General features: G+C 35.5%; 1 protein-coding gene across 1 annotated transcript; it reads left to right on the top strand.

The window, feature by feature from the left end:
- The first annotated feature begins 4,211 nt into the window (after nt 1-4,211).
- On the top strand, nt 4,212-16,881 carry LOC104600554 (guanine nucleotide-binding protein alpha-1 subunit). Its single transcript, XM_010263569.3, has 14 exons — nt 4,212-4,696; nt 5,835-6,023; nt 6,192-6,264; nt 10,082-10,119; nt 10,226-10,315; nt 10,492-10,569; nt 10,762-10,869; nt 10,957-11,058; nt 13,645-13,700; nt 14,639-14,773; nt 15,809-15,902; nt 15,988-16,047; nt 16,139-16,218; nt 16,363-16,881. The coding sequence occupies exons 2-14, from the start codon at nt 5,937-5,939 to the stop codon at nt 16,538-16,540; spliced, it is 1,179 nt and encodes a 392-aa protein (XP_010261871.1). The 5' UTR covers nt 4,212-4,696; nt 5,835-5,936; the 3' UTR covers nt 16,541-16,881.
- The last annotated feature ends 36 nt before the right edge of the window (nt 16,882-16,917 follow it).

The raw sequence follows: 16,917 nt of genomic DNA on the forward strand, positions 1-16,917 counted from the left end.
CCACAGTAAAAAAATCCACTTGTTTCAAAATTTCAACATTAGTAGCGTTTTCGGTTGCAGGAGATGGGCTTGGGCCTCCATAATCCGTAACTCGCCAGAAGTTCATCGCTTAAAGGATCAAGAACTAGCATTGAGTGGCCGGCCGGGCCAATGAACCATGACATTTGATACTGATGGCCAATGCAGATCACAGGGGACGTAGACATTTAAGACTTCAGGTTCATCACCACCGTCGAATCGAGCCTAAGCGGCCGTTTGATAGCATTTGAAATTACTGAATTGAATGACTTATTGGTTTGTGTTTTTGTGCCTAAAATCAATGTTTTTGAACCACCGTTGATTCGGACGGTCAGACCGTTCGGCCCAGGAACCGTTTAGGCAACCGGTTTCATTTTATTCCAAATCCAGAATGTAGTAAAAAACCGTTAAAAAAGTCAATAAACCGTTGACCTGGGCGATTGAACTATCGACCTATTCAACGGTTTTGATTATTTTTTATTTTTTAATAATTTTTTAATTTTTCTGTCAAAACGGGTTGTCTGTTCAAACTGGACGGTCGGACCATTGACCCAAAAACTGGACGGTCGAACCGGAAAAACTGGGAACCGGTCACCTGACCGGTTCCGTTTTCCTCCAAAACCGCTTTTCCCCCCAAAATCGTTTATTTTGGTCAGCAAACCGCTGAATTGGCCAGTTGACTGTTCAAACCGTTCAAACGGTTTTGACCGTTTTCAAAATTTTTAAATTTTTTTAATTTTTTTTGTCAGAACAGGCTGGTCGTTCAGTTCGATCACCGATTCATTTTTAAAAGCCGTGCTTAAAATGATTAAATAAATAAGATATTCAAGGGTATAAAAATCCACCCAACTTCAGCTTCAGCTATTATGAAGCCCCGACCTCCTTAAATTCTTATTCACTAAAAAACAGTTCAATAAGCTTTTTTGGTTCAGCTACTTCAGCTGTTATCAAAAGGCCCCTGAGTAGCATTTGCCACTAAAAACTTTATTTTATGTAATTAATATAAAAAATAAGAAGATGCTTTATTTGGAAATCTGGCAACTGTTTTTTCTTTTGGCTAGAACTGACACGCAAATAAAATGTAGAGTGAGGGGAACACGTTGGGGCTCTTGGGAGTGGGCCCTATGTTAAATATTCCCTAGTGTATAACCCATAAACTAAAAACCTTTATTTGAAATAGTAGACATGCGAATCCATTCCATCTACTGTGTTCTGTAATCGGTGGCAAGCTTAGCCCATTCCTAAAGTCTAATATCGTCCAACACAATTTGTATTTCAGGGGCAGCAGTTCCCATCTTGACTTCACCAAGGCGCTTCACATGTGATAAAAATAAAACTAGAAGGAGAAAAAAATATACATTGTTTAAGCGACGTAGATATACAAGAAATGAGAGAAAAGTCGGGGATCGTACAATAAATAATTTAAAACTTGGGCACCCTCAAGAGTAAAATATATATTGTATGTTGGTGAATTCGCGACATCCTATCTTTGACATATGGGCATACAACCAGAAGACAAGATACCCATAAATTATGCAAAGTTTACTTCGTCCTCTTTACACCCTTTTTGACTCCTACACAGAGATAGGCATGAAAGAATAAGGTTTGAGATACGAAGGAGGGAAGGCAGGTTAAAACTCTAAAATAGTGTTTTAACGTGGTGCTGTCAATAGGTTGGGTCGGACTAGATCCAGTCCCAATTTGATAAATAATTGTGCAGAAACCAGTCCGAGCTAGACTCTATTAAGGTCTGTACTGTAGTAACGGACAGACCTACTCAATATGAGTCAATTATATAATTGAAGGAAAAAACTTGGGCTGTTGGGGGTCAATAACCCCATATCCGCATGACACGTTATCATAGGTGTGGAGTAAAGGGATAATTACACTATTCATTTTCATTTCATGAACAATATCATGTAGGGATGCCAGTCCCAACAGCCAAAGTTTTTTTAGTAATTGACACTATTTTTAACATGTAATTTAATTATAGACCTATTTATCTTTTAAATTGATAATTTGGACATGATAATACGAGTATATTACAAGTATACAATGAGAAAGGGATATGTCATATTAAAGATGTCCTTATGAATTGGATGTCATGTTAACTCTTTCTTTTTCCTTTTAATTCTCTTTTAGTGTTTTTTTTTTTTTATTTTCTCTCCCTAATTCTCTTTTGTATATCTCTTTGAATGATATTTGAGGACCAGATATCTCAAAAAAGGGTTTGATTATGATATGAAAAAGATATGATCCAAAAAAACAACTTACCAATAAAACTGAAATCATAATTATAATAGCCAATAAGATGTTATTTATCTAAATTCATGATAGATTTTGATTGATCAAAAGTCAAAACTCTTTTCACACCTTCACCTCGGTTTGGGGAGTTATGAGTTTGGGGTATGGATCATCTTCGGTTGTCTAGTCCCATGAAACCAAAATCAGTCTTGACCCATTTATGATTAAGGTATAATATAAATATAATATAAAAAACCAACCTTATTGGATTTGCCTGACTCTTTGATATAAGACTCTTGATGTAAACTTGGCTATGTGACTGGTCATCAGTGTATATGTCAGTGTTTCACTCAGTATAAAAATGGAATATGTTGAATAAAAAAAAGATGAAATATGTGCAGTAAAACATTGGAAAAAGAAAAAAAGAAAAAGAAATCGAATGAACCTGTACTAATAGGGAAACGACATTCCAACAATATTGAGGAAGCTCAATACAAATTTGTTCTGTTTCATATATTATCTCATGGAAAACTACAATGACAAAATTAAAAAATGATGCATATGCAATTTAAGAAAAATAAAATTGAATGAATTAATTGTCCTCATTCCAACAGAACCACTTACACCCATGGGTTTAAATATCGAAATTTGGGTTCCATTTTTATAATCCCATGGTTATCATGAAGTTTTTGTAAAATTTTGGAAGTTGTTTACTAATATTTTATGATGATTATATTGTTAAGGGAAAATTCTCAATTAGTACCATGTGTTTTGTACTTTGGGCCTAGTGTTATTTTGGTTCCCAAATTTTAAAATGTGATAATTTAGTACTTGAATTTTTAAAATATGTCAATTCAGTATTTACCGTTAATCGGTCGTTAAGTTGCATTTGAACAAGACACAAATGCTCTTTAAATGTCATCTAATTTATTTATTAACCATTCAAATATTGACAAAAAGTTAACAATCCCAAATCCTTGATTCTTATATTTAAGAAAGTTGGGGTCACGTCTTAGTAGGCATTATCGACCCCAACTTTTTTGAACAAAAGAGGCAATGGTTTAGGATTGTTAATTTTTTGTCAATGTTTGGATGATTGATAAAAAAAATTAGATGATACTTGAAAGGCATTTGTATTTTTTTTCAAAGGCATTAAACGGGTGGTTAACGGTAGGTACTGGATTGACACGTTTTGAAAGTTCGAATACTGAATTATCATATTTTAAAGTTTGGAGATCAAAGTGATACCAGACCCAAATTACAGGGTACTAATCTACAAATTTATCTAGTGTTAATTTATATTAAAATGATGGGGAAAATGAATGATTAAAAATCCATAAATTTAGGATGAAATAAAAAAACCTATTTCATGCCTACATAGCCAACATTTTGAGAGTTGAACCGTATCCGCACCTCTCTCTCTCTCTGTTAGTACTGCAGAGCTAAAATAGCGAATCCGCAGATTTGCAAAGTAGCACAAATTCTTCTGTTGGGATGATTTTTATAAATCTATGACATTAAGTGGTCATTTGATTCTCTTTCCTCCCCAATTCCGTCCTGATCCAAATTCGCAAGACATCAACTTTGGGGATGTTTGGATACAAAAGGAAAAATGGAGACATTCACAGGATGGCGCGATCTAGTCGTCGTGGATATTTCCTCTTCTGCGTTGGACCCCCACGAATGAAGAAGACAGGGCTGGGTTGTTCCATACTTCCATTAGCTAATCGAAGGGATACATTCGCGTCCAAACATCCCTAATTCTTTTTTTTGTTTTTACCGGAGGCGAAAAATATCCCATGAAGCAAGCATCCATATTTATCCCAGAAGTCCCGACCTATACCGTCCAATAGATCCATCAAGAAGAAAAAATTCCGATAGAACGGCAGCAACCAAATAACGATTAACGGATAAACAAAGAGCAGTGTCTATGTCATCGATTACGATGTAAGGAACGAGGCATGAAAACATGATAGAGTTTCCTTTCTTGTTCTTACTGAAAAGTGAAAATGAGCGAATGGACTGCTTACCTTCGGTCGCAAAAATTGTAGGTACAGTCTCCGGAGGTACCAACACAAATAGTCTATTCCTCCTCGACCCGAGAACACCAAAATATTTTTATTTTCTTTTGTTACTTTGACTGTCGCGAAAGCGTGCAGCTTTCGGCGCTTTCCCTTCTCTCCTCCAGATTTAGCAGCGAAGCGATGCGTACTTGCTCTCTGTATAAATTTATTCCGCACAACCACTGAGAAAATCACTGCTCCATCGCAGCTAATTATTAGTTGGCGAGCCTCCTCTAAATCTAGCCACGATTCTCCTCTCTCTCTCTGGCCTCTGGCTCAGCTCCGGGGAGATTCTTAGCAGGCATTGATTGAACCTAAGCTAAGTATGCTGGTTTTGGAGATTCGAAAAGCCCAGATTACTCCATTACCAGGTATTGCCAATGGAGCTTGAGCTTGAGCTTGAGCTTTTCATTTTTTTTTTAATTTATTTATTATCTATCGCATTATGAGATCTTTCTTGTGCCATAGTTTATTTTCTGTTCCTTGCTTGTTGTTGATTCTGTGAGTGGTCTCTCTACTTGATCAAGTGGGAGATCTATAGGTTCTTATGGTTCTCTTGTAGGTGTACTTTGAATGGGGTTTGTTTGTGGCATCCGGAGCGTGGTTTCTTGTTGGACGTTTTCTTTTATGTTATCATTTTTCTTTATTTTTGTGGAACTTTGGATTGGAATTTTAGGAAGAATTAGACATTGCTAATGTGAATTTTTGGAGTGTTAAGGACCTCTACGATTTGTTAATCTTCCGGTTTTCTATACATGGGCAATTTTTGTGTTTTTTCCCTGGCTTATTAGCTATTTGTAGTATTCTTTGCTATTATTATTTTTTGTTTTGGATTATGCCAGGTGTTTATCTGTTGCTCTGGCCAAAGATATGGATTTGTAAAAGGATTAACTTGTTACGTCAAATCAGAGATTTCGTTTGTGTTGAATATGTGTAATTATTCCTGTTCTCCTGGTCGGATGAAAATTAATTAATCAAAGGAGATAGGGAAACAAAAGTGCAAAGGGTAATGAGCCGAAGAAACAGGGATAAATAAATTTAAATATAATGGTATTGCATATTTTATGCATGTTGTACTCCTACCGCCTTTTGTTACTGGCAAGAGAACTTCTCCAACGGAACTTGAGGGCTTGAAGGAGCTTAGCTAGATTACGATTACACCTTATGATTTATCCGTATTATTACTTATATAAGTTCTGGCAGTGACCAAGTCACAAGCCTGAACCAAGCATTTGACCATGCGACATTCTTTGTACGGTGAAGAGGAAATCCATTTCTTTTATCTATGGGAAATCTTAGTCAAAGAAGCCCGAATCTCCTAGAGCAATTAAGCTGTTTTTCGTCAATCTTCAACAAATTCCATTTCCATATCTAAAGAAAAAAAGAGACCTTATCTGAACAATTGCTTTTGCATTTCTTCCTTATGACTTTAACATGATAGTGCATTTTTCTTTGTGCAATTGTTAATCATGCTTCATATGATCTAACAATAAATAGCTTTAACAACAGGCAACAGCAAACGCATTCTCTGGCTATTTTCCATGGGGAAGTTATCGAACATTGAAAGATTTCCAGGATACATGGTGCAGCTTGACTAGTAGTATAATTCCTATGCTGTCCATTCTAGTAGAAACTATGGGCTTATTGTGCAGCAAAAAACAACATTTAAGTGAGGCTGATGCTGAAGAAAATGCACAGGTGGACAATTCCGCTTTAGTACGATTATGCTTCCTTTGTTACCCATTGAGTTCATGGTGGAAAAAATGTTGAGGGGTCTGTTCTTAATTATTGAACAAACACCCTTAGAATCTTCAATGTTTTCCTTATATAAAGCTTTTAACTCTCTGTTAGTTTATGTATCCTCAGGCTGCAGAAATTGAGAGGCGAATTGCTCAAGAAACAAAGGCAGAAAAACACATCCAGAAGCTCCTGTTACTTGGTATGTATGGCCTAGATTTTAACTAATATTGTATAGCTTATTGTGAATGTTATAATTTTCATTTGATTGGCTTACATCATAGTTATGTGCCCATTAACTAAAACTTCATAGTTTTACAATATATTAGTTACTCGGTAAGTTTCTCTAGCCTCTTGTATTGCTTCAATTTGGTTTTCCTTCCTGCAGTTTTTGGAAATAGTAGAATGGGTCATGAGTGATTATCTTGTAACAATAGTCCTTGTGTTGTTAGGGTGTCATGCTTAACTGGTTGAACTCTTGTGGTAACCAACTTAGCTCTCCTTCCTTATCCATTTAAGAAAAAATTGTACACAAAAGATGGTGTGATTTGGTTTGACCCAACTCCTATTCTTTTTTAAGATCTCATGATGTAGCTGTGTGGTTGTTTATGATGGGGGCCAAGAACACTATTATAGAGCCAAGAAGGCTATTATATGGATTAAGTGATATGTGTTCAATGAGAAAGCAGAGCAGCCAATTGCTGCCCCTATCGATTGGCACTTACAATAGGGGAAAAATAACTGATGCTCAAGGCCTTTTCTTTTTCTCGAGGAAAAGAAGAAAAGGCAGCCGATCTGTGTTTGTCTATTGCTGCCCCTATCAATTGACACTTACAATAGGGGAAAAGTAACTGATGCTCAAGGCCTTTTTTTTTTTTCTCGAGGAAAAGAAGAAAAGGCAGCCCATCTGTGTTTGTCTGTTGTTCCTACTTCCTACTACATAAATGATGTTTGACTACTTGATGAAGAGATAGATATAAGACTGACCCCCAAATATTTTATTCTTTAGAAGGTGGGAGAGAGCAAGAGGAAACTTTCAACCTACTTCAAACACTATATCAAATATTAGTTTCATGTTTTTATCTTTTATTCAAGTTTTCTCTATGCTTCATGGATGGGGGTTTGGTCTTGAATTTTGTCATAGATACAAGGTCTTAGACTCAACAAGTGAAGAAACGGTTTCTGGGGCATGGTGAAGTATATTTAAATTTTAAGTTTTTCTTTTAATAATAAATATTCATTATATAAAAGCTTGCTAATAGATATTTTTATTCTACATAAATAATAGGAAGTAATAATGGTTGTTGGACATAGATGACAAATTAAACATGCAAGTATAAATCAATTTAAATAATACTACAAGTTCATAATTCTTACTCAAATTTTGTCCTAAAAATTCAAGGTTCTTGAGTCATATTTTAAGGACTTGACAAAAACAAGAGTCTCTCCTCAAGTGTCATATTGGTGTAAGCGTCTACTTTCCAACTTGGATACAGCATCCATTCAATGTAATTTTTTCTCTCATTGTGTTTCTCTTAACATCTACAACAAATCAACAATATTCTAGCCGGTTGCCCCATCACCAACTTTTTGACTCTTCTTTCATTTCATTAGTCTTTCGTGGACTCTACACTAATAAATGATTAATGCCATTTTTCCTATAGAACCACAGAGTAACAAAAGCAAACTTCAAGACCTTTTTGTATATGCGTAAAATGTTAGATGGTATATAACTTTATATAGACATGTCCTAGAGTGTCCTAGAGTCCTTTTTCTGTTTCAAAGTCAGAGTCCTAGACATGCATTGAATTCTTATTATTGTATCCATGTTCATGCAACACTGCACTTGATGTGTAGTCTTCACAATAATAAGAATTTCTTCTGATTTATTTGTCTTTCTTGCATATGTTTTAGGTGTGTATAGGTTGCACAAGTGAGGCATTCTAAGGCATGTGCCTCTTTTGGGACTAGGTGCAACCTCTTCCAAAAGAAATGGGCCTGGTGCACCTTGTGCCTTAGCTTAGGCATACACCTTTTTTAGATATACCCTTTTTTGATATTTCTTGTAGACCCTTTTGTGTTTTACGTCTTTTTAATGGTTTTTCAATTTCCATATTACCTTTTATCGCTGTTTGCATGCTAGCAATGGTCTCTTAACCTTTAAAATACCCCATGTCTTAGCTTGCAAATAAGATCCAAATAGCAAAATTTCCACTAAAGAAATAATAACAATACGACGCATATCTGATCCTTAACCCTAAAATAGAATGATCTGTGACTAAGATCACAAAACCAGTTCCCTTGTAGATATGGACCAAAAATTTAGGTGTGATCACCACCCCAAACATCTATATGGACTTGTTTATATTTGCCTCAAGGGGATTTTACGAAGGTGAAGAGCCATTAGCAATGTAAGACGTTTAAAGAAGGACCATAGGGTTAGGTGGGAGGTGGTGTGTAGGAGTAAGAAAGGAGGGATGTTTGGGAATTGGGAACATAAGGAATAGGAACTTAGCATTACTAGTGAAATGGCTGTGGAGATTTTCATTGGAGAAAGAAAAACTTTGGGTTAAGATAGTGGGAAGTATTCATGGGGTGGTAGACAATGGATGGGACTTTGGGATTCTAGCGAGGACTACAAGAGAATCTCCCTGTAAAGCTATTCAAGCTATTTTGTCCATGTTTTCTCCCTGGATCAGGTGGACTCCCCCTTTGAATGTGCAAAGCTTATTCACTTCCATGCCTAACTGCCCAACAAAAAGGGCCAAGATTATGTGGAAATGTGTTAGGACTGCAGTATGTTGGACTGTTTGGGAAGAGAGAAATTCACGGATTTTTTTAGATAAAGAGAGAAGCTTGGAAGTAATATTGGAGATTATTCACATTAGGGTGATACATTGGTTGAAAACTTTGGAATTGTTTGCAGATTTTTTAGTTGATGAGATGCTAAGGAATTGGAAGGAAATTGCAGAATCAGCTTCAGCTAAGAAAGCATCAAGTTCTTGTTGGACCCCTCCACCTCGCGGCTTTAGCAAACTGAACTTTAATGGCAGTAGTTTGGGCAATCCAGGGCTCTCCGGAATAGGGGGAGTGATAGGAGATGAAAAAGGGAATCTGTTAGCTATGTATTCTGGTCCAAGTGGGCTGGGAGATTCCTTGAGGGCTGAGATACTAGGAGCTCTTGAAGGGGTACAAAGGGTCAAAGACATGCATATTAATAAATTGATCATAGAAGGTGATTCTGAAATTGTAGTGAACTGGTTAAAAGAGGACAACTCCAAGCTCTGGAACTACAACAATGAAATGAGGAAATTTAAGTGGCTGACTAAGGACATTGAAGTTAGTTGTACATGGGTAAAGAGAAGTGCAAACTCATTGGCAGATGGTTTAGCTAGGCAAGGGGTGAACAAAAACTCTATTTTTTGGGCTGTTTTGTAATTGATGTACAGTTTGGGTGTACATTGATGTATTAGGGTGTTAAAGATTCTTTAGCTCCTTAGCTATGTAATTTCTTAATCTTCAATAATATTCACTGTTATTGCTAAAAAAAACTTCATACTAGCTACTTGAGGTAATGCAACTAGGAGATAAATAAACACTTTGAAATATTCACATACTTGAATTGTTGAGTGCTTGAAGTACTTTGGTACAGTCTGCATATACTTGCTTTCACTTGTACATTTTTTTGATAGATCTTTAACGTCCATATTTTCACTTTGAATGTTTATATTATATTTGTGTATTTTAATTAGAGCCAGTAGGTTACTTTACTCTCTCTCTCTCTCTCTCTCTTTTTTTTTTTTTTAATTTGCTCCTTGCTTTGAAAAGGTATATGCCTCACCTTGCACCCTGGGTATTAGAAGGATTTTGCACTTCTAAAACACTGTGTATGCATTGAGTTTATGCTTATTTTATTTTCAGTGATTTTTTTTTTTTTTTTGGTTTGGAAAAGTTGCTTATGTTTTAAGCAAGCCTTTTAATGGGTTTATCTTACTTGTTATGACATATCTTCTGTTAAGGGGCTGGAGAGTCAGGGAAGTCAACAATTTTTAAGCAGGTTAGACATTAAATGCTTACTTTTCCATTCCCACAAGTTATTTTGGCCCTCTGTTTTGCAATTCATTCTAATTTGGTCTTGACATCTTGTTCATGGTAATTGGCAGATAAAACTTTTGTTTCAGACTGGCTTTGATGAAGCAGAACTAAAGAGCTATATACCAGTCATCCATGCCAATGTGTATCAGACAATTAAAGTACGCATTACGCAATACTAGAAAGGGTGTGTTGGTTGTTTCCCTTTTGCAAAATAAGAAATATCTAGTATCATTTGCCAGAGGAGAATAGACACTTTTGCAAGTATACAAATGATAATCCTTGAGCTCAAGTACTATGAGTTTTTTTTTTTTTTTTTTCTTTGAAATTCCAACAGATACTGCATGATGGGTCAAAAGAATTTGCTCAAAATGATGAAAATTCTTCAAAGTATGTTTTATCTGCTGAAAATAAGGTATGGATTAGTTTTTTCCTTTCATCTATATCATTGTCCTGTTGCTGATTTACTTTATGCAAAAATCAATTTCTAGATTTGTTTCTGATTTGCAGTTTGCCATGAGAACCATACAGTCAGATAATTGGTTGTCATATATTCAGGGGGCTCTAATTTTCTATTAATGTATATTTTTTCTCTTCTTTTTGTCAGGATATTGGAGAGAAGCTATCAGAAATCGGTGGCAGGTTGGACCATCCACGTTTGACCAAAGAGCTTGCACAGGACATAGAAACTTTGTGGAAGGATGCTGCAATTCAGGTACCTATGCGTTACTTGGTTATCCTATGCTTTTGTTTTGTGCTTCTTCTCATGGGCACAGATGCCAACTTTCTTCATGCATTGCAGGAAACATATGCTCGTGGTAATGAACTCCAAGTTCCAGATTGTGCTCACTATTTCATGGAAAATTTGCAGAGGTTGTCTGATGTCAATTATGTACCCACAAAGGTATCATTAAGTGAGATTTTGCCCTTCTCCTTCAATTATGTTTGAGAGGATCACATATTGTGCATTTATGGTTTATCTTTTGCTCCCTTATTGTTTTTACTGACAATTGAAGCTGGGGATTTTAATTGTCAAGAGTTTCAACATTCATTACTCTTGAATGAGAAAAAAAAATCTGAAAATTTGGATTTCACAAGTTTAAATGCATCTATTTTTTTGATGAGCAACTGTCAATTGTATTAAATTATACTAATTTGTAATATTAAATGCTTCTTATTTTATTTAAATATTATTTAATTATGATAATTTAAATATTATTTAATTATGCTAATTTGTACCATTAAATTATCTTCCATAAACAACTTAATCTAACTCTAGTTTTATTCTTTTAACTTCTATTGTATAGCTTTTTTGTTATGCTATTAAATTTGGCGAAATTATTACCTGTAAACCGGAATTTCAGTAATTTTTTATGGTTCTTTCTGAAAAAAAATTCAAAATGAAATCTACCAAATTCGATTTTTTTTTTGTGCGAAACAAATTCAAAAATTTGCAAAATTTCAGTGACATTAAAAACTGTGAACAAGTCAGTAGAACAATAACTTGGGAGCATCCTTTTCTAGTTTTTTAATTTTCCTCTGCTAGAAGTATGTCTGGAGAAGGGATTTTCTTTTAAAAACAAAGATTGTATGCCTGTGGTTTGCATTATAGTTCATCTTAATCACTAATACTAATAGTGGAAAATTGAATGCTATCTATATGATGGTCATTATATCCATAAATTTAGTTTCTGATCTCTGCTTCTATTTAATGCTCTGTCTACTTTTCTCAGTTTTTGGATAATTAGATCAATATCTGAAAGAATCATATATTTTGGTCTAACATTGAGTTGCTTATAAAAAAAAGGGGTTTTTTCTTGTGGCACCTTATAATGATGGAGACTGGAAAGGAATGAAGTTACTTCTATGTTTTTGTTGACTTCTAATTTAATTTCTTTGTCTTCATTAACTTTTTTTTTTTTTATTTCTTTTGAAGGGCTACACAACCGCAGGGGGGGGGGGTAGCCCATCCCCCAACCCAGGTGCAGGCGGGTTTTGACACCTAGTCTCTGCTATGACTAGCAGGAGACCTTACCAACCAGCTGGTTGGCACCTTGCATCTTCATTGACCTATGATCAATTCTCTAATGTAGGGAAACCCAAAAGATAGTATTTTCTAGATTTTCTGAATCCACTCTGAGTCCTAGAAAATACTTAAGAAAGATTGCTGGTATTTCAGGGTAAAAAGGCAACGGTTATCAAGAGGGCTTGGGGGGCCTTTAATGCTGAAACAAGCATAGGTTGAATTAGGCTCAGTTTGGAAAGAATAGAAATGCAAATATATGCAGTGCAAATACAGACAAAATAATACAAAATATACGGTTTTGCACTGTACATGTTTGCATTTGTACTCTTTCCAAACTGAGTCTTAAAGTCAAGGAGAAAAGAACTAAATCTGGACACTCAGGTGGCGTTTGGTAGCGCCGAATTGACCACCAGACGCTGAAAAACTTGCTTTTTCAGCATTCGGTGGTTGTTTGGCTGCACCTCTGAATGGAGCCATCGAACATTGAATATAGCTAAAAAATTTTCAGATGGCGAGCTACCTCTGAGTGCGTTTGGAGGTAGCGCACAAAATATATTTTCCGGTGTTGTCCCTTTAACATTTCAAGAAACCTAAAACTACCCCCGTGCACGAAACGTATTTTCCGGTGTTATCCCTTTATTGTACTATACATTCATTTTATATTATTTTTTAGTAATATTATATGATCTCTTTTATATTTTTAAATTTTTTTACCATCACTGTTTTCTGCTTTACCTTATTATCATAATTATAATAAAATTTTCACTAATTTATTTATTTTATATTATTTTACTATTTATTATTTTTATGTTAATTTTTACTATTGTATTAATAATAGTTTTATTTTTGTAATATGACTCAAATAAGACATACTGGGGCTCTAATTATGTTTTCAGTCATATTAGCTCTCCATCTGAAAATTAATATCATAAAAACAATAATGGTAAATTATGATTAAAAAACTAAACAAAATATAGGAAAATCATAAAATTCAGAACAATCAATATAAAAAAGATAAGACATACTGGGGTTCTAATAAGACACTTGTGAGATCCATGGATGGAATAGAATGCAACAATGTGATCAACTTATTAACTTGGCAAAAGACAAACTGACAAAGTAAAGATATAAAAGATTGTTCTAGCAGCTCTCATACACTTTAGGATCCCTAAATTGAGGGTGGGGTAGGATGGGCTCTGGATCACTTGGCACCAAATTCCAGGCAATGCTTTTTTCCTTGCATTACTGCATTTCTGGATCTAAACCTTTGTCCGCTTGATGCATGTTGCATAACTTCCAGGCAATGTTTTTTTTCCTTGCATTATTGCATTTTTTTATCTAAACCTTTGCTTAATGCATGTTGCATAACCTCCATTATACTATATACAAGCTTAGTTATGTTCATATATTGTTTCTCATAATCTTATTCAGTGTAATTCTCATAACTACTATTTGGTATTTCAGGAGGATGTTCTTTATGCTAGAGTTCGAACAACTGGTGTTGTAGAAATCCAGTTCAGGTAGTCATTTTATCTTGATAAAGCATTTTTTTTCTTTTCTGTTTGCATCTTAATATCAAATATTTGCTTTTGGTACAGTTTTCATCTCTGACAAATTATATGACTGAAGTCTGAAATTAAACTAACATTTAAGATTAAGAAGCAGAACTATGCCCCTATTCATATGTTGATCTCGTACCTATCAAGGTGGAAGGCATGATTAGTTTAACACTGTTCTCTTCTTTTTTTCCTTGCAAATTAAAAAAAAATGTTAGAAACTTATGTTGTGGGGTATTTGCTATGAAGTATTGGAAGATGCATGAATATTTTCTACTGGAAGAATGATTGAAAGACTAACAAAGAAAAAGGTAGAAAAATGATTGTAAAGAGCTTAAAAGTTACAAGCAATCAATTATACTTGGTTCTTACAACAGTTTCCCCCCCTAATGCCTGTTTGGAGGATGTATTGGAGAATGGTTGCCATTTATGGATTCTAAGTCATTAAGCCAGTTATATTAAATTATGTGCTTCATTTACCTTGTTGCTAGTTTCAACTTGAGTTCAATGTGCAGTTGGCCATTTCTATTCAACTGCTTTGTTAAGTTGTTTTTTCATGGTTGTAAGAAATCTATTCTCTGACATTCTTAATGCTAAGAGATTTTGGAACTTTGGAAAATAATGATTTCATTTTCTTTTTTCATCTGCAATTTGAGTTGCATTCCTGGCCCTGATAGTAATATGTACTGCAAGGTTGTGTTTTTCTGACCAAATGGGTTTCAACTAAGATGCCTCCGTATAGTTGGACATCTTTCACACTTTTACGTGAATAATTGTACAACAATATCATTTAACTAACTTGTTAATTGCACTAATTTTGATTTCCACCACCTTGAACATATATTTATCTCTAGTTGGTAGAATATCAAAACAATAACTCATTGCAAATAACAATTCTGCAGCCCCGTTGGAGGGAATAAGAAAAGTGGTGAAGTTTATAGACTTTTTGATGTTGGAGGCCAGAGAAATGAGAGAAGAAAGTGGATTCATCTATTTGAAGGTGTTACAGCTGTAATTTTCTGTGCTGCTATTAGCGAGTAAGCTCATTCTGCCTTTCATTAATTATAATACCATGAAATGGGTAGATATTTGCCAAGTTCTCACTGCCTCTTAAATGCTTGTGCATATGCCTGAACTACTAATTATCATCATGTTAAGGGATATGAAACTTCTGATTTAACATGGGCAGAACTTACTGTTGTAAGAAAGCACGTTGAGTTGTATATCCTAAAACAAGGTCTTGTCTGGGGTTATACCAACCCGAGCAGAAATTACTGATGCAAATTTGGATATATGTAGTTGCTTCCAGCCATAGGGCATTGCTTTTCTAAATGTTCTCTTTTCAGGATCATCTTTTTGGCTTATTTTTTTGGCCACCCCCAGTTACCCACCAAAACATACCTAGTTACCCAAAGGAGTGGTGTATCAAGTTGGCAGTTCTGTTTAGTGGCATATTTACAGCTTGGAGGAATAACAACTACTAGTCCATTTACTTGCTGCAAAAGATGCTAGCTATGATTTATCCCAGGAAAACTGGAGATGAGTTTTCTGATGGTGCGTTTAGAGTTGGAGTGGAAGACTTAATGCATAAATCATGGTCAGTATTTCTGATCAAGGTTTTAAAAACTGGACGGACATGGAACTGTTCTGGGGACCGGTTCCCAGGTCAACAGTCTGACCATCCGGTTTGAACGGACGGCCTGTTCTGACTTAAAAAATAAATAAATAAAATAAAAACAGCCAAAAACCGTTGTCTGAGTCGACGGGTCGACAGTTTGACTGCCCGGTTCAGCGGGTCACTGACCAAATCAACAGTTTTTGGCCAAAAAGCAGTTTTAGGATGAAACGGAACCGGTTACCTGACGTTCCCAGGTCAACCGGTCTGACCATCCAGTCCGGTTCAGTTTTCAAAACCATGTTTCTGATCAAAAGAGGTAGAGAAAGAACAAGAGAGAACAAAAATGAAAGAAATCAAGCATGGCGGCACTAGCACCTACACGACATGGTTTGGAGATTAAGTGTGAGGCATTTCTGTCATAACTTAAAAATAACTGACCTAAATGGTGTTTCAGGTACGATCAAATGCTCTTTGAGGATGAAAACAAGAACCGAATGATGGAGACGAAGGAGCTCTTTGACTGGGTCCTAAAGCAACAGTGCTTTGAGGTTTTATTTCATGGTGCTTCTGCAGATTATTCTTTTTTATTCTTGATTGTGTTTTTCTTCATTTGAATCTATTTCTGCTGTGCAGAAAACATCTTTCATGCTGTTCTTAAACAAATTTGATATATTTGAGAAGAAAGTTCTAAAGGTGAAGCCACTTGAAACCTTAAACAACAGTTTGCAGCTTGAATATTTAGTATTTATATGGTACATGTTTCTCTAATTTCTATGCTATACAGGTGCCACTAAATGTGTGTGAATGGTTTAAAGATTACCAGCCAGTGTCTACAGGAAAACAGGAGATTGAGCATGCTTACGAGTAAGTGTTCACTGTCTTCAACAGTGTTGTTGACGTCATTGGTTCTGCATCTCTGTTCCATATTTCACCCCTTTCCATCCTAGAGCATATTTTATGTTTATTGATTCTTTACTTCCTGTCCTTGTGATGGAACCACATTTTCAGATTTGTGAAGAAGAAATTTGAGGAACTGTACTTTCAGAGCACTGCTCCCGATCGTGTGGACCGAGTCTTCAAGATCTATAGGACCACTGCCCTTGATCAGAAGCTTGTGAAAAAAACTTTCAAGCTTGTAGATGAGACTTTAAGAAGGAGAAATCTATTTGAGGCCGGGTTATTGTGATGGTGGTGGAATTCTTGGATCACAAAGTCATCCTTGAAGAGCTTGGTCCGAATTTTGCTATTGAAAGCTAAAGAAGCATCTGTAGAGAGGGATGATGATCAAGCTCCCCACATTAAAAAAATTTAGTCCCATGTGTTGCAGGCTTGCAGCCCCGTATGCAAACTTGTTCCGTTCATGATTTTACTTTTGGCTGCTGATTTGTCATTCGGAAAACCAGCGAAGCCTTGTCGAAAAATTTGGGCCCTTGGTTGTCGTCAGAACAGTAATTGGGTTTTACATTTGAGAGAACTTTATTCTTTTGATCTCTTTTGGGGTATTTTATACATCGTTGTCGTGAACCATGTGAATCTTTTAATATAGAAACTACATCCTGAAAA

This window comes from Nelumbo nucifera, chromosome 8 (genome assembly GCF_055504915.1).
Source record: "Nelumbo nucifera cultivar China Antique chromosome 8, China Antique-T2T, whole genome shotgun sequence".
Classification (NCBI taxonomy): domain Eukaryota; kingdom Viridiplantae; phylum Streptophyta; class Magnoliopsida; order Proteales; family Nelumbonaceae; genus Nelumbo; species Nelumbo nucifera.